At 39.7% G+C, this 18,365-nt stretch overlaps 2 protein-coding genes across 2 annotated transcripts in view; one reads left to right on the top strand and one right to left on the bottom strand.

Annotated features, from left to right (window-relative positions):
* Window positions 1-10,322, bottom strand: part of LOC146621109 (uncharacterized) — a 313,936-nt gene extending 303,614 nt beyond the window's left edge. Inside the window, exons 1-2 of the mRNA XM_085368718.1 lie at window positions 10,281-10,322; window positions 7,725-7,908 (exon numbers count right to left, since the gene is read on the bottom strand). Coding sequence (XP_085224844.1) covers window positions 7,725-7,908; window positions 10,281-10,322 — 226 coding nt within the window. The remainder of the gene's footprint in view (window positions 1-7,724; window positions 7,909-10,280) is intronic.
* Window positions 10,323-17,523: 7,201 nt separating this feature from the next.
* On the top strand, window positions 17,524-18,365 carry LOC146621110 (uncharacterized). Its single transcript, XM_085368138.1, has one exon. The coding sequence runs from the start codon at window positions 17,542-17,544 to the stop codon at window positions 18,235-18,237; it is 696 nt and encodes a 231-aa protein (XP_085224264.1). The 5' UTR covers window positions 17,524-17,541; the 3' UTR covers window positions 18,238-18,365.

Below are 18,365 nucleotides of genomic sequence, written 5' to 3' on the forward strand. Positions count from 1 at the left end.
ACTGCCCCTGACAAATAACATGTCAAGTGGATCCCTGGATTATTTTGTGTTCCCAAACCACTTTCTTTCAATTCTCTCTTTCATTTAATTGTTCCAGTCAAGGTTAAGGTTGCATTCAAACAGTTACTCTCTGCTACCTTCATGGAAAAACAATAGAATTTAAGAAAAACTAAAGCAATAAAGCAATCATCTGCTGCCAAATGCTGTGAGAACTGCATCGCAATAATCACCGTGGCATCCATTTAAATGTCTGTTGCTCTGTTTTCATACATAAGTAAGATGTCCATTTCTCCCTGAGAAAACCAGTAATGAAGCACAGAATCAATTAGAAGTCCCTTTGGAGAGTCAAATTTGTGCTGTTCCATTACACATTTCTGTTTTTTAGTCCAAATATTACATTGCACGATATTCCCTGATCTGGCCTGTGTTTGCTTTTCTCACTGTTTACTGCAACACTTCCAGGCCAACTCACATTTGATTTCCTCCACCGAGAATCCAAGCACACTCCCAATACACACTATGGAGAAAATGAGCCCGGAAAAGAGTAGTGGCAAATCATTCAAGGCTGTCCAAAGATCTCTATTACAAAAGCAGATTTTATTCTCACTTCCAACACAGACATCTCTGTTAAAAAGCGTGTCAAAGGCAACTGGGATGGCTGGTTTTTCTCTTGGCATATTATTTTTTTTACTTATCAAATGTGTTTCCCTTACCATCGTCCCAACCACAACCCACCCACCCAATTCCTGGCTTTACTATATTAAGTAAAATTGAGAACGCATGGTGGGGGACTGAGTGCCTCACTGGGTCTACAGTATGCATCTATCTCCAGACGATGAGGCGGTGATGTGTTGGCGTGGGAGTGTGTTCGACGGGAAACGACAAGTTAATTAAAAAAAATTAAATATAAGAAAAAAAAACACTGACCATGTGTCAGTTGGATATTTTTACATTATCCATATATGAGGCATTTCTCTTTTTTTTGCTCTCCTATTCTGTGCTCACAGCACAAGGGCCACAGCCATGTGTGAATAATCACACAAAGGGCCTCAGAGGTGCCCTAACCGCCTTACAAAAGAAGGCTAGGTGCAAGGGCAGATGGGGGAGGCATAGGTTGTAGGATTTGAGAGATGGAGGAGGGGTTGTAAACGTTAACACGTTGAGGATTTGGATATCCTCACAAGCTTGTCTCATTAGCTGCTAATTGGCAAGACTTTTCTCCATCTATTGTCTTTTGTTCTGCATTAACATTTGTTTTTTGAACGATGCAGACGAGCAAGAAAAAGACAGTCTAAGGCAGTGAGACAGTCCACTATACATTTCAAGTGCTCCGTGCTTCGCTAAGAGAGAGTTAAGCCCGTATTACAGCAATATAAACAGTTCTGTCCTATGATTAACCTTAAAAGCAACTGAGTGCAAAACTAAATGCTAAACCTTTTCAACTAAATTAGCACAGGAAATCACTGGAGAGAGAGAGTTAGAAAGATAGAGAGAAAGAACAGTAAGTGACACAGAGGATGAGAAGCAAGGACAGGGTTATTTTTTCCTGTTCTTCCATTTTCTGCTCATCCACCTTTGCCAACTGGGAAATCATAGAAAAACATCAAAACAGCTAAATGGCAAATTATTATCAAAGCTCCCCTCAGTGTTCGATCCAGGCCAGACATATTGGAGTTGTCATGCAGGGGATGGCCAATACTTTCCTAGAATTACTCTCAGTATTGCACTCTTTGACAAACATTAAACAAGACAATAAAATACATAGGTAAAGGTGCATTTGCCTACAGGCACAGATGGGAAAGACAGAAAGATGGGAAGAAAGAGGAAATGAGAAAATAGGTCTCCAAATTAACAACACAGTTTCCGGACAGTCCAAGTGAATTATACATTTCCAGAAGAAAGCTATGCTTAAGGCACAAAAGACGGGTCATGTGTGTGGGGTTTTTTCCAGCCACTGTCTTTGTCATTTGTCCCAGTCTGTCTATATCTCTCTTGCTCACAATTTTTGTATCCCACTGAGTATACAGAAATAAAGTTGCCTTGAATGCTAATAATTATTGGATTTCAGGGCCAAGTAATTCAAAGAAAACTATGTCTGCTGTACTTAGTTTTAATGGATGTCACCAAACTAGACAGAGATTTGGTTTTTGTCTTGTTTTTTTGTGATGGCTCTAAGAACAGAGGCTTTATCAATCTTGCTTTTAAAGAAAATTGTTTATTACGCACTTTAAAATTTCAGTCTGTGTTCTTTATCACTGTCATATGCATGATGTCATCACATTACACTTTTTTTTTAAAAGTTAATCAATGTTGGAAAATGAAGAGACCATCTGAGAAATATAAAATTGCTTCAATGTTCATCAACAGTTTGCAGGAGGAAATACTCGGGTGGAGGGACTGTGCAAACGTAACGATGGTTACAATTATGGCGAGAACAAGAGTTCTGTTTTATGTTGAGAGATGTCAGAGAGGAAAAAAGGGTAAGGAAGCTGGGTCACAACTCTCATATGTTTTTTAACACCTGACACCAAGGTTCATAACTCATATGGAAAGAACCTGAAAAGAACACTAACAAAAGAAACAAAGAAAAAGAGGAACCTAAATACCTTGCCCAGTCTTGCATCTGACCATCCCAGGATACCGTAAAGACTTTCTGCCAAACTTCTGACACAAGCATCCAAACCAAACAACAAAAGATTTTAAAACATGTTACATTAAAATAGTCTTTAGTATTTGCTTAAAACTCCTTCAAAGTAACCATTTCTGACTTAAGTTATCCAGCTTCTAACAATTCAATGTAGTCACAAGTGCAAGGCCTCCAGCAGAATATTATAGGTCACAGTCGGCCAGCACATGAGTCTTTGGCTTCATCCAACGTGCAGCAAATCAAGGGCCTCGAACTAAAACAGTACTGACAGTGACCTCACTGAGACCCAGCAACTGCAACAGCCCTAACAAGGTATTAGCAGGCACCTCTGTATACCCTCCAACTCTCAGCCTGGGTCCAAAGAAATACAGCTGCGCAGAGTGTTCTTGAGGGCGGAGGGCAAACCTGAAAGCAAAGAGGTGCCCCTGGCTAAGCTCAGGGGTGGAGCTAGAGGGTCAGGAATTCAAAGCAACGTAGGGCCAAAGTTTACAAAGATTTTTTTTACTGGTATTTCCTTTCTCTAACACAGCATTTCAGCATTTGTTTAACAAAGAAATTTCAATTTTAAAAAGATACCAGTGCATGCTTTCCCCATATTTATTTAATAAATACAAATATGGAGTGTGTGCCAACACCCCGCCCCCCCCCCCAAAAAAAGAGCACTGCGAACTGCAATAAGGAGCCAATCTTGTTAATAAAATAAAAAATATAGTTAACCATAAACTTAAAGCTCACACAACTTAAACAACCAATAATCTTTACTGTAGTTTGTAATTTTACCACATTGTACATTGCAATCTGTTTGAATTCATTGGGTTTTTTTTAAGTGAGATGGCTATTTTTACGTATTAACATGTTTGCTAGATAGCTAACATTCAACTGTAGGATAAGAATTCAACCTGCAATTACAATTATGTTTTAAATAATCAGAGATGAGATGTTTATAAAAATGAAAAAGTCAATCAATTCACCATTAAAAGAAAGCATAGCAATCTGCAAAGAGACTATTCAATAACACGGATCAAAAGAGTACATAATTGTGCTAAATTCTTTCAGTAAACTGCCACTGTGACAAATGTTCTGTAGTTCGGTCCCCTGCAGCTGTGTTGACCCCAAGCTGTAGTCTTAAATTCTGTGTCAAATACAGGTAGTGTCACATAGCAAATATAGCAGCCACACATCAGATTTTAATAGAATAAGGAGTAATTTTATATAAAAACCATATGAGGAACTGAACTGACATCCTGTAGCCACGGGCAAATCCCTGGATGCTTGAACTCAGCAACAAAAACTACAGTATATATATACCTGTGTCCAGGTGGACAGACAGGATGCTCTTACACAAAGCAAAGTTTTATTCTTTTAAGTATATCTTACCAGCTACATCTTCAAAATTCTGCACTGAATAGCTTTTTCTCTAGTCCTGGTTGGAATGAACCAAGCACAATACGCACGATTTCTTTTGAACTGTACACCTTATTCTTCTTTTAAATATATGATCTCGATATTAACATATTTTGATAACGCTGTTCAGTGGCTCTTAAACATTGCCCAGTGCTATATACAGATATAGTGCTGGTGGTGGCGTTAGTCAGTAACAGTAGCCATCTTTCTTTTTCACCTGAGTAACCTAAACCAATTTCAATGATATTAAGGATCATCAAGCTGTCACAGAACCTGATGAGGGTAAGTTGTATTTACAAAGAAATTGTATCTTGTTTGCACTTGTACAGTACAAACATCTAGCTTTAGCTTTGGCAAATACACTTTGCAAATATAATATGCTGAAAATGTTTGATGTAAAAGTTTGATGGGAGTTGGTTATCGTCTGGTTTTAGAAGGCACACCTTTGTGTTGCTACTCTTCTGATCATTCTTCTTTTAGCAGCAGCCTGTCTGCAAGACAAGTTAAGGGGCAGTGTGCCATTTATGTATTTTCAATATTCCTGCATAACTTTTGCAGAGTTGCAGAAAGCGTTTTTGTCCATTGTGACATATACGGCTTTATGAAGCTCAGTAGAGTAGAGATTTGTGACCTAGGACCCCTTAACTTACTGTAGAAGGGATCTATAATAACTGGAAGTCCAAATAAGCAAAAGGAAAGCATTTGCTGACTGAAGCAAGACAAAATAGTTTTCAAAGTGTGTTAACTGGTTCTATTCTAGATTTTTATATTTGTTAATGATTTATAGCATAATTTCTTATGTATGTAATTTTGAATATTGAAATGTATATAAACTATAGAAATATACACTTCCTACTCTAAAAGGTATGAGTTTAGTTTGTCCTCTAAGAAAGTGGTATAGCCGTGTGGTTTTGTGTGTGTATGCATGTGAAAGCGCGTATGGCGGTTGTCTCTGTGTGACTGTGGGCGTCTAGAGGAGAGAGAAGCCTCATCTGTTACCAACCCAGCCTGGTCGGCCCGCCGCATGAAGTAGAACGACAGGGTGTCACCGCCGACGACAGTGATGGATGCCCTAAATTCTGTAGGCAACTTGGGCAATTGGACGCATTAACAACAGGCACCTGCTTTCCCCCGTACAAATCTATTAAAAGATAACAGCAATGGCGGCTTCCACACTATTAGTAAATTATAGCTCTGAGTGTGAAGTAAGTAAGCCTCTTTTTCCCCACCTGCCCCCACCTACCTTCTTCTGCTATAGTTTCTAATTGGCAGTCTCACAGTGCCACCTAGTGGCAACAATTTATAATGTGAAGTAATGTTTGAAACGGAACAACAAAGTCAAAAGAGCAGACTAAGTTTGTCTAAGAATCTGATAATTTCACTGTCATGAAGATAAATTCCACTCTCATTGAGTTCAGTACACTGTAAATAGCCATTTACTGTTTACAAATACAAATTTGTATTTGTTTTAAATGTTATATACCTATGTGGTATGTGACTTTTGTTGCCATGATGCCAGGTCTCTCTTGGAAATGAGATTTTTAATCTCAATGAGATTTTTTACCTGGATAAATAAAGGACTAATAAAAAATAAAAATAATTGGAAATGAATGAAAATAAAGATGTTTTTCCACGCTGGCCAAATTTCTATCATTCCAAACTCTTTCATTAAAAATATTTTATTTTCACACTTGCAATCAGAACACAAATCACACGCCCCCAAACATGATGAACATATGGTACAAGTTTAACATGGCAACAGCCCTTAAGGTCAGTTTTGTTTATAGCTGTTCACTGACTGTCATAGTGACTGTAGTGCGACCTTAAATCAGTGAACAGTTCATCTTTGTGAGATAGAGTGTGCATGTGTACGCTCGAGAGTGTGTATGTGTGTCAGGTTACACAAGCAAAGTTGTTCTCCAGCTTTCTTCACGTCTTATGGATTTCTCTTGCAAACTAATTTTCCATAAACAAGCCTTTCTTTGGGCTGACTGGGCCAAATGGCCATTGATTTGGGACAATCTGGCCAATATAAAACCATTATGACCTACTCAAGACCTCCTCTATCAAAACATTAACACGACACCATTATGACAAATATCCGGTTATAGCCAGGTACGACGCATAAACGCGTGTCACATAAATTTGCTTTGGATAAATATTTCTGTGTCTGTGAGGAGGGTATGTTTGTGAGTTGGCCAAGAATAAAGGGAAGACATGACCAATAAATACTTTTACAGCAAGCAATTTGTCAGGATGTGTAAATGTCCCCAATTCCCAACAGCACTAGAGTAAAATTTACAGTCACTCTGGAAGTGACAATGCACAAAAAAGGACCACTTTTTACTCTCTCTCATCTCCCTCAGACCACTAAAACCTTCCCATAAATCTCCTCCGGTCCCTCCAGATGTCTCCTGTTGTCAGATATCATGCCTTGACAATGCCTTCCACCATCATTGTCTTGACAGAAATATGATATGTGAAACTGCAATGTCGCATCACTTAACATGATTTAGCCTAAGCTAGCCTGCACCATTTTAATCAATCAAAAATGTCACCTTTTTCCCTGTAATGACGGCAGAGGCAAAAGATCCCTGTGTTGGGGTGATCTATAAGACTTATCTAGGCTACTGATTTATGACCACTGCCAGCTAATGTACTAAAGGAGCCTACTCTCTTCCTGTCATCAGGTTTTCTATCAAATTGGCGAATAAGTAGGCCAGTATTCCCTCATGGGCAAGAAAGAAAAGACACTTCATATAGTATGTAAACTCTACAATTATGGCATTATACATGCTTGTAACCCATCCATACTGCACCATCAGGTAAAACTATTATTAGATGTCCTTAAAAACATGTCCTTCACATGCCAGACTCTGGATAATTGTTGCTACTATTTCAATGAGTTTGCTTGCTTATTCATGCTTTGACTAAACTGTGGCCTTTGTCTGTCATTGCTCATTGTTCTGTAAACATTCCAAAGTCTCAGTGGATACCTGAAGCTTTAAGACAAAGTAATCTGGCTTTTATACTTTTGAAACTTCTAAATACATGCCAGAGGAAAACAGTATATCAAAAATTCAAAGTGGTAAATATCAGTAACAGCAGCAAAAATTAATGAGCTGTCCAAGTTAACCAGTTGTCTGATTATGCGTTCTTTTTTTAAAGTAAAAAATGGTGTAAATGAGAGTATGCACCTTTTTCTTTTTTAAAGAACAGTAGCTGCAATACCTTTATATTCCTGCATGCATCATCTGCTGCACTGGGTCCTTGAGGTTCAGAGTGCCTTTTGGTTTGTTCTGCTAATTGCATTATTAACATATAACAAAATCAATTTTGGCATTTGTAAACTAATTAAGAATAATATGAGATAAGAATAGCAGCGCAAATAATTTTTTACCAAACACAAACAAACAATATGCACACACACAAAGATGGAGGAAGAAATAAAGTCCAGCTGGTGTTGCTAGAGATTGGTGCAAACATCAAACAAAAGAACCAAACAACATTGTAAATTTATTCTTCGAACACACCGACAAAAAAGGTAAACTATATTTAAGAAAAAATATTATTTTTATTATTTATCCTTTACCCATTGTTGCACTTGCACCACTCAATATCTAGCAAGGCTTCCTGGATTTTATTTATTATACAAGTGGACTGGGAACGCTACCTGTAACCACAACAGAGTGACTGGATCCACATGCAAGCAGCTTTACACTGCCCAGCCCAGATGTTGCAAACTCTTTCAGAAGTGCCTCCTCTGGAGGAATGACCTCTGGCCTGCCGTGCCCAGTTTGTCCAAGCTCCCCACTTCCCCAGCAAAGAAGATCCATGTCCACCTCACACTGCATGTCCTGGGAAACAGACCAACAAAACTTAAACAAGTCAGCTTGGTACTTTTTTTCCATTTATGACTTTACCAGTATTCCTGACACATTTTGTTTCTGTTGCATGTAGGTTAAAATGAGAAAATGAGGTGTACACATAAGTAAACAATTTAAAATACTGTTATCCTTGGTGGGTTTGACATAGTGGCTCATAAACCAGTTTTCCATTTGTTACAGGCTCTAGTTAGTGTGACCCTCCAACACAAACAGAATAAAGCACTGCAAACACCAGCTGAAATCCAAGACAACAATGGAGATGTCATTCACCCTGCCCCTGAAGAAGACTGTCCTTTGGGGGGGGTAGTCGGATAGGACTCCCACAATAGGACCCTGGCTTGTTAGTCAGCTGGCAGGGTAACACACGTTGGGTGAGTGCAAAGGTTAGTTGGATAGCAGTAACTTAAAGTAAGCTCACCAGATATACTCAGTCTTATCCATGATATCAGATTTATCTAGCCTCAGAACTCTAGTCAGAACTACAATAGGGATTCTGACCTTAACAAGTCTGTTTCTAGCAGCTTTTCAGCACTTACACACACACACACACACACACACATATATATATATATATGATCCATCACTAATAGTGTGTATGAAAGAGGAAATATTTTAATAGCTGTTTGTAAGCACTGGTCTTCTAGTCAGCATTGCGCTTGCATAAAACTAATCAGAAGTTCTCAGCCTTATTTGTAATGAACTGTGGATCACCAATATGCTCCTAAACATGTTTGTTTACAGTCTGCCCTCTGTGCTAATTAGAATGTGACCCTGCACACACACGAAAACACAAATGGAAGGTGGGTGTATGTGTACGCATACACATACATACAAACTCCCCACAGCAATATTAACAGCACAATTCCATCCGACTGATATTGGAATTTTTCGAAAGAGCAAACCAATAGATAACCTATTACAAAACTATAAGAGATCAATAGCTAATTTCTTTGCATTGATTACTACTTGGACATTTAACATGCGCCCTGTGGCCACAATGTGTGTTCCACAAGCTTAGATCCCCATTGGCTCTCATGAGTATTAAAATTATCGATTCAGACAGAGGACTAAAAATGTCAAGCTGTTCATTAATCTTAATAAAGACTGGACTTGACCAAGGCACCCTTTCTCCCAATGCAGGGATACAACCTATCCAACTAGGAGGACATGGCAAAGATTAATGAGCTTCTACTGTGGGATGTGATTTAAGTCTTTGCGATTAATATATCAATTCCAAAAGAACGAGTCTTTTATACCAGCGATTATTTTTACCCAGGGTGCACCTAAAGACAACATTTTAAAATTCATATCAACTGCTTAATAGAAGTTCTTTCTTGCAAAATTTCAATGAAACTTCACAAAACAAGCAGTAATGAGGTCTTTGTGAGCTAGGAAGCAGCATCTGCCATTATGCTACAGATGGTCCTGTGCGGTCCATAATACACCATTTTTATCAGCACTGCCTGACAACTAGTTTCATCTCTCTCTCGTAGATGACTGTCAAAGCATTCGGGGCTGTCTTTAGCTTAATGAGGGCCCTAAGCAGGATATAATTTGCTCACTTTTTTCACTTTTAATTACTTTAATATTTCTGCCACACTTACACTCATATGTTTCCTGTCTTGATTTGCTACATTCATATCCGCTAATCAGAGAGGTATCACATTATTCTGAAGCAAAAGCACTTTGAAACTGGCTCTTTTGCATGCTCACATTAATATATCCTATTACTAAAAGACTAAAAGTGGTATTTTGATGGAGATTGTATTATAAATATTGCAGGACTTTACAATTAAGATAAATCTAACATCCTAATCCATACACAGAAATCTAGAAACCACAATGGCACAGAGATATACATTCTGCTAAATCACAGTGAGCATTTATTAAACATGTCCTCATTCCTTCCATTTTTCATGATGTAGAACTTACTTGGCTTTGGTTTTTCATGCAGGGCCTGCCCTTTTGTATGTTTCAAAGGTCAATCTTAGTTATCTGAATGAACACTCCTGGACTTCAAGCCAATGTCATATAAAAGGGTTTCTGTCTTAAGTTTTACTTTTAATATAAATAAGTAATTCACACAGGTTCACATACATAGTCTCTTCTAAATTTTGGAGAGCTGTAAAATAGGTTCCGTTCTAAGGTTAATTTTGTTTATTAACCAAAAAACAAGAGTTGGATTCCATGTTGCTGCAATCAAAATGCTGTATATTATGAAACAGTAAAAGTAGAAATGCTGGCAGTAACACGTAATTTGGTTGGTAACGACATGCCCAGCAACACCAAACACAAATGGAGAGAAAAAAAGGTGTAGCAGCACTCAGCAACTAGGAACTAACCTGTGGCACTTTTAAAGAGCTTTTCATTTTTTCCATCTTCATTTATCACTCCTCCTTTTCAACTATTCTTTTTCTTTTGGTGGTCTCTAGCATTTCTCACATTGTTGTGATTGTCTGGTTGCTCTGACTTCATTTACCCCTCCTTCCTTCACTGTTTTGACAATATTGCCAGGGTAACAGTCTCCATGACATTTTCTGTTTGCACTGTATCACCCAACTGAGAGTAATCGAAGTAAGGGACTTTTGGTGGTAATTTCAATATTACTAAATAACATTTCTAACTACCTGAAGCACAGTACAAATCCCACAGACAGCAGTGTGAAATCATGTCTTCATACCACACAGAGTTTGTGAAATACATCACTGGGGAGTCTTAAAAGGTTTCCCTTTTCTAAATAACTCTCAGATACAGCATGTATAAATAATTTATATTGGCCTACCTGAGTATCCTTGTCTCCATTTCTAGTATCTGCCTTTTGGCTACTTCCTGTTTTACTCTGAAGGTTAGTGTTTGTATCCTGTGTTAACTTTTACTTTCTTTCTCTGTCTTCTCCTAACGGTTGTCGAGAGTCTTAATTTCTCTTTTGCTTGTGCTCTGGTTTCCTTCCTGAATTTAGGACCTCACTCCTAACTCAATATCTGAATGTTTTTACTCATTTTTTTTTTAAATCTTCATCAACCACAGAATAACCATCAGCTGTGCTTAAAACGTGAAACCAACATTATCAGGTGTTTCTCTTATATGCGTCAACATGAGATTTAGCCTGCTAACTAGACTGACAACACAAGTAGAGGTTATTTAACATTTCTGAACTTTGGATAATGCCTATTAGAAGAAATTAATACCAATAAGTCACACTAGAAGACGTAGCCCTAATGCAACAGCATGTGAACAGCTCAGCTTAAAAAAAAAAAGAGTACCAGTGTGTCAAATCAGGATCACCATGAGAGTTAGATACTGACAGAACAGTTATAGAGACAATGAAGGCAACAGTGTTAACAGTAAAGTTTTACATCCATATAGCAGCCATCCCAGGTCTAGTCAGCTGGTTGAAGATTATGTGGGCAAAGAGAAAGCGTGTCTAGTCATCCATTTATGGACAGTAACTGTGAGAAGGATTAGAGTTACTGTAGGTGGTCCAGCCTACATTCAGTCAGTCAACCAAGGGAAAACACTCTCTGACCAGGACAGACAGATTCTATGTTAATTAATGAACTGGGGAGATAACACATAACATGATTTTCTCAGTGAAAACTAGCTAAACATGGCTAACAGTTAATATTAACCATTGCATAATTAGTTACTATGACTCTGTTCAACAAAATAATAAGCTAAACATGGGGCTGTGCTGCAATCACTCTGAAGTGGTCTGGAAGTTCCTGAGACACAAGAAAGCACAGCCATAGATTTTTCAACAGACGCTTGTTTAAAAAGAAAAACAAAAGGTGCCAAAGAGATACAAAAGTCTAAACATAAGTTGAAGATAATAAATATTTATCTAAATATAAATAATTTGGTGATAATCAGGCCAGACTTCACCGCAGACCACGGCCTCTCTGTGTGAGGATCTAAACGTATTCTACGCTAGATTCGACACAGCGAACACCATGAGACCGGACAGTGTGCGCACCGCGGATGACGTCAGTGCGCACACTGTGTCTGAGGAGGATGTGCGGAAGTGCTTCAGGAAGGTGAACGCACGCAAAGCTACTGGTCCGGACGGGATTCCCGGCCGCGTCCTCAGGTCATGCGCGGCTCAGCTGGCTGGAGTGTTCACGCACATCTTCAACCTTTCCCTCTCTCTGTCTGTAGTCCCAGCCTGCTTCAAAATGGCCACCATCGTCCCTGTACCCAAATCCTCCACCATCTCCTCATTGAACGACTGGCGACCTGTAGCCCTGACCCCCATCGTAAGCAAATGCTTCGAGAAGCTGGTCAGGGACTTCATCTGCTCTGCACTACCCGACTCACTGGACCCTCTACAGTTTGCATACCGCCACAACAGGTCCACTGATGGTGCCATAGCCCTGACACTACACACTGCCCTGTCACACCTGGAGAAGAGAGACACGTATGTGAGGATGCTGTTTGTAGATTACAGCTCAGCATTCAATACCATCGTTCCCTCGAAGCTGGACAGGAAACTGCAGGATCTAGGACTGAGCAGCTCCCTCTGCAGCTGGATCCTTAGCTTCCTGTCTGACAGACGCCAGGTGGTCAGACTGGGCAGCATCACCTCATCCCCCATCACACTGAACACTGGTGCTCCACAGGGGTGTGTACTGAGCCCTCTCCTGTACTCACTCTACACCTACGACTGCACAGCCACTAACAGCTCCAACATCATTGTGAAGTTTGCGGACGACACTACAGTGGTGGGTCTTATCACCAATGGTGATGAGACGGCTTACAGGGAGGAGGTCAGCGCCCTGACCCACTGGTGTCAAGACAACCATCTCACCCTCAACGTCGCAAAGACAAAGGAGTTGATAGTGGACTTCCGGAGGTGCAGAGAAGTACACACCCCCATCACCATCAACGGCGCTGCTGTGGAGAGAGTGAGCAGCTTCCGGTTCCTTGGAGTACATCTGGCTGAGGATCTTACGTGGTCAGTACACACAAACAAAACAGTGAAGAAGGCGCAGCAGCGCCTCTTCTTTCTCAGGAGACTGAAAAGATTCGGCATGAGCCCCCGCATCCTCAGGACCTTCTATCACTGTGCCATTGAGAGCATCCTCACTGGATGCATCACCACCTGGTATGGCAACAGCACCGCCTACAACTGCAAAGCTCTCCAGCGAGTAGTGCGGTGCTCTGAACGGATAATTGGAGGTGAGCTTCCCTCCCTCCAAGACATCTACAGGAAGCGCTGCTTGAGGAAAGCGGGGAGGATCATCAAGGACTCCAGTCACCCCAGCCATAAACTGTTCAGACTGCTTCCATCAGGAAGGAGGTTCTGCAGCATCCGGTCCCGTACCAGCAGACTGAGAGACAGCTTTTTCCATCAGGCCATCAGACTGCTGAACACGTCATAGACACCTCAGCTTCACTACTGGAACTTCAACATTATGCACTCCACACTGTATATAAATGCCACTTGTTTTGCACATATTCAACTCTGTATATTTTATATATTTTATTATTATTATTATTTTTATTTATTTATTTTTTTTTACTATTTAATTTGTAAAAATGTGTATACACACACACACACACACACACACACACACACACGTAGGAAAATATTTAGTATACACATCCAGAAATGCATACACTATTATATATTGTACATATATTTATTAGTTTCAGGTTGGCCATTCTTGTATTTTGCTCGTTTGTGTTGTTGTGTTTGCACATCTCTGTTGCTTGTGGGGCTCGCACACAAGAATTTCACTCGCATGTGCTGTGCCAGTGTGCCTGCACATGTGATGTGACAATAAAAGTGATTTGATTTGATTTGATTTGAGTTTTCCTCGCACACAAGTGGACACACTGGCACATTACTGGAAATATTAAGCACAATGAGCACAATCCATATTAGGTAGACTTTGTACTAGGATGTGCATCAGACGTTTGCCTTCTATTCTCTTCTGTCAGGAAAGTGACATAAAAAGAATACTCTGACACACTTGTTTTTGCAATAATGATGCTCCTGTTTTGTTTATAATAACAGATTTTTGTTGTGCTTTTCTAAAATTTGTCCAACTTCAACCTGCGGAAAGTTTAGTCTGCTTGTTTGTTTTTCAGTTTTTTTGCTTTGTTTGTTTCAGTGGAATTATTATGAGTTAGGTGTATGATATGAGTTGGGTTAAAGTAAACGCAATATAACCAGTTGTCAGAATGTATGCCAGCGTCAGAGGATGAGCTAGCTTGTCTCCATCCTGGCAAAGAGAAAGGTTCACATGAGCATCAGTAACCTTTATTTATCTAGCGTCAAGCTGTAGCTGAGAAAGTACTTCTATTTGCTACATTCAATATATATTGTTCTGCCTGTCACAAGATAAACAGTGCTAACGTCTTAGCTTCATTGCCACAGTAATGTGCTACTGCTAGCTATAGTTGACATTAAGTGAACCATTTAGCTTTAACCAACATAAACTTGACATTTCTGTGTTCAGCAGGGAATGTCAATATGCTACGTTGAAAGAACGCACTTACCTAGTTGTTTTTGTTTTGTTTTTTTAAGTTCCAGTTCGATGTTTCCCTTCTTAGCATTTTGGTGACTCAGATTCCCATCATCCCACATTCCAAGAGAGGTTCTGAGCATGTCCATTGTTAGTCCGATTAATCGTAATCTGACCAGTTTAGTTTAGTTTTTGTTTTGTTTGTTTTTTTACATCAGATTTGATTTTTTTTTAAATTAATATTATTATTTTACTTCACATTTCCAAATGAATTTGTAAATTAGGGTTAAAACAGTTCACTTTTTCTCCAGAAGCATTTGTCTGTCATTTATGCCATATACGATATACAATAATTCTGTAAAACTCTGTAAAAACCTATTTTTTTATGCTGAATATATAATATATATGCTTTTTTTTTTTTTTTTTTTTTTGCTATTAATGTAATTTGTTAGCATTTAGGGAATTAAGGAACAGGCTGCTTGCATTGTAGATATAACCTTTATAGAAAGTGGCTGTGTGAAAAGGGTAAGTGCAGAAATTTGGATGCTTGAATTTACCTTGAGTCACTGAGTATATAGCCTATTTTGCTGTCCCTGGGGATAACATAAAACGTGGTTACTATTACAGTTATATATGAAGGCAATTTACTCAGTGTACAAGAATATAACAAATATCAATTTGGGACTTATATCATTTATATAATGCAGATTTTGCAGTGGGAATGGGTATAGTGAATACACAAATTGCACTAAGGAACAGTCGTCTCCCCCTCCCCCCACCCACCAAAAAAAAAAAAAAAACTTTCTTGATGATATCATTTATATGATATAAATGATAAATGATGTGGTTCTTATTCTTTTTCTGCTGCTCCCTTTAGGGGTTGTCACAGCAGATCATCTCCCCCTGTCACATACTCTTCCTAGCATCCTTCTCTGTTACGTCAGCCTTCTACATATCCTCCGTTAAAGCATCCGTGAATCTTCCCCGTGGTCTTCTGCCCGGCAGCTCCATATTCAACTTTTCTTGACCAGTATAACCACTGTTCCTCCCCTCCACATGTCCATGCCCTACCAGTGACGCCTCTCTAACTTTGAATCAAAATGCTCAACCTGAACTGTCTCTCTGATTAACTCATTTGTAATCTTGTCTTTCGTGGTCACTCCCAATGAAAATCTTAATATTTTCAATTCTGCCAACTCTGCCTTGGCCTCCTGTTTTTCTGTGAGTACTACCGTCTCCAAAACACATATTATGGCAAGTCTTGCTACCAATTTGTAAATCTTCCCTATTGTTTTGTGCTATTCTTATTTTGCAAATCACTAGCGAGAATAGTCTCCACCCACTAAACCCTGCCTCCATTCTCTTGTTCTTTTGCTTATTTAAAGGTATTTAAACTCACCTGCCTTCACTACCTCTGCTCCTTGCAGCTTTACTGTTACACCCATCTCACTCTCATTCACACACATGTATTTTGGCTTCTACTGACTTTCATTTGGCTTCTCCCCAGAGCATACCTCCACCCCTCCAGGTTCTCTTCCGCCTGCTCCTTATTCTCACTGCTGATCACAATCTCTTCTGTAAAGATAAGGCTAACCTCATCTGTTAACCTGTCCATCACCATTGCAAACAAAAAGGGGTTTAGAGCAGAAGCATGATGTAATCCCACCCCACATCCTGAACCCATTGGTCACACCTACTGCACACCTCACCACTTTCCTGCTGTCCTCATACATGTCCTGTACCACCCTCATATTCCTTTCTGCCATGTCTGACTTTCTAATGCAGTAGTTGTATGTTTTCTCTAGATCTACAAACACACTGAGCATTTCCTTCCTTTAATTTCCCTTGGGATTAATAAAATATTCTGATTCAGATTCTGAAGTATTCTTGCTCTATTTCCTCTGTCCACCAGATATACCAGAATACCATCTGATGCTGCCTAGCTACATTGTCCCCTGACACAAACTTGCAGCCTCTTATCTATTTCGGATTGCATCTTCTGGATAAGATATAGTCCACCTCTATGCATCTTCCTCTACTCTTACACATCACCCTATGTTTCTCCTTCTTCTTAAAGCATGAATTTACCACAGCCATTTCCATACAATACCTAGGGAATGCACACTGACAACATTCAACATCATGCCTTCGATTTCCAACATCAAACTTATGATCAACACTTCACACCGACAACACTATTCACATGGTCTTCCAAGATTACCTCTACTCCCTTTTCTCTTTCTCCCTCACATATTTTCTCAATCACCTCTTCCTTTGTCTTTGGCCAACACAGTTTCTAATAACACCCTGTTGGAAAACAGCACCAGAGGTGGTTGTTAACCCCAACCAATTTGGTATGGAAATCTCATCCTTTATGAGCTACATGTTTCATTTGGCTAAGATTTTACATTGCATGCCTTTTCTGACGCAATCATCCCCATTTATCTCTGCTGACCACCCAGGTCCCTAATGGTGGGTGAGGCCCTGTCAAGCCTGGAATTAAACATTTGTTCTAGTTTACAACTTTTTAAAATTCCAAGTAATTAAAGTCTAAATTAAATTGTCTGAAGCATTGGTTGGGTGATTTAAGTTTGATTCTAAAAAATACTGGAGGCTCTTTCATGACAGTGGATTAGTCCACCACATACTTGGACTTCGCATCACAGCTAATTTATTCCATCCACTTGACTGCTCATGTGCACTGTGAGTTGTGTCTTTCCCCATTAAAGCTATTTCAGGGTATTAAAATAAAGAAGAGAAAGCAAGGAGACAGAAAGAAAGCAAACTGAGGGAAGTCAGATATTAACAAATGTCTTCCAAAGAGAAAGAAAGTGGTGAACACCACACAACTAACAGGTTAAGATTGAATTAGCTAAGAGGAGTTGTTAATGACAGTGAGTCAATGTAATATGTGACACTGTATCTATTAAAATGTTCTAGCACAACAACAAAAAGGCAGATAATGGAGTAACAGTAGGTCCATCTCCAAATGATATGACCTCATGTTGTGGCAACTAAAAGTTATTCCAAGCAATCATTTGTATCAATAGAAGATTCAGCGGTGAGTGAGAGGAAGGACGCTAGCATCAACTAGCTAGCCGGTCGTCACGGCAAAGCTACAAGAGCGTCTCTCAGCATGGGCCCGAAAAAAGTTCTGTCAGCCGAGGAAGGAGACGATATTAAGAAGTCGCTGGAGTTTATGACAGAGGAGATTTCTACTGTCAAACTGCAGCAGAAAGCCATCCTGGACCTGGTCGAGGAAGTTAAGGCTCTCCGCATCCAGAACGCCGAGAAGGATCGGCGGCTGGCGTACCTGGAGAACAGAGTGGCGGATTTGGAGCAGTACACCCGGATGAACGATGTTATCATCACGGGGCTTCGCATCAAACCCCGGTCATACGCCCGGGCGGTCGCCACTGACAATGTAGGAGGGCCAGGAGAGGAAGATGTCAACTCCACGGAGCATCAAGTGGTTACCTTTCTACGGTCCAAAGGTGTGGAAGTGGATTATAACAACATTGAGGCTTGCCACCCTCTACCCCGAAAAAATGACAGTAACAAACCAGCCATCATTGTGAGATTTGCAAACAGAAAACAGAAAACAGCACTGTTAAAACAAGGAAAGAAACTGAAAGGATCCGATGTCTTCATGAACGAACATCTGATAAAAAGAAATGCGGACATTGCCAGGAAAGCACGTTACTTGAAGAAACAGGGAAAAATTCAAAATACATGGACCACCAACTGCAAAGTATTCATTAAACTCAATGGAACACCGGAACAAGCCAAAGTGTTGGTCATCAGAAATATGGAAGAGCTGGACAAATACTGAGGTCAACTTACTCTGGAGGTATGAATACACATGTGACGTGACACACAACACAACACATGGCACAGTCCAAAAGAACTTCATCTGCATCCGGCAACAATATCAACATAACTCATTGGAATTCTCTTTAT

The sequence above is a fragment of the Diplotaxodon limnothrissa genome, linkage group LG12 (genome assembly GCF_057381915.1).
Source record: "Diplotaxodon limnothrissa isolate DT_005_m linkage group LG12, D_limnothrissa_male_GT1.1, whole genome shotgun sequence".
Classification (NCBI taxonomy): Eukaryota; Metazoa; Chordata; class Actinopteri; order Cichliformes; family Cichlidae; genus Diplotaxodon; species Diplotaxodon limnothrissa.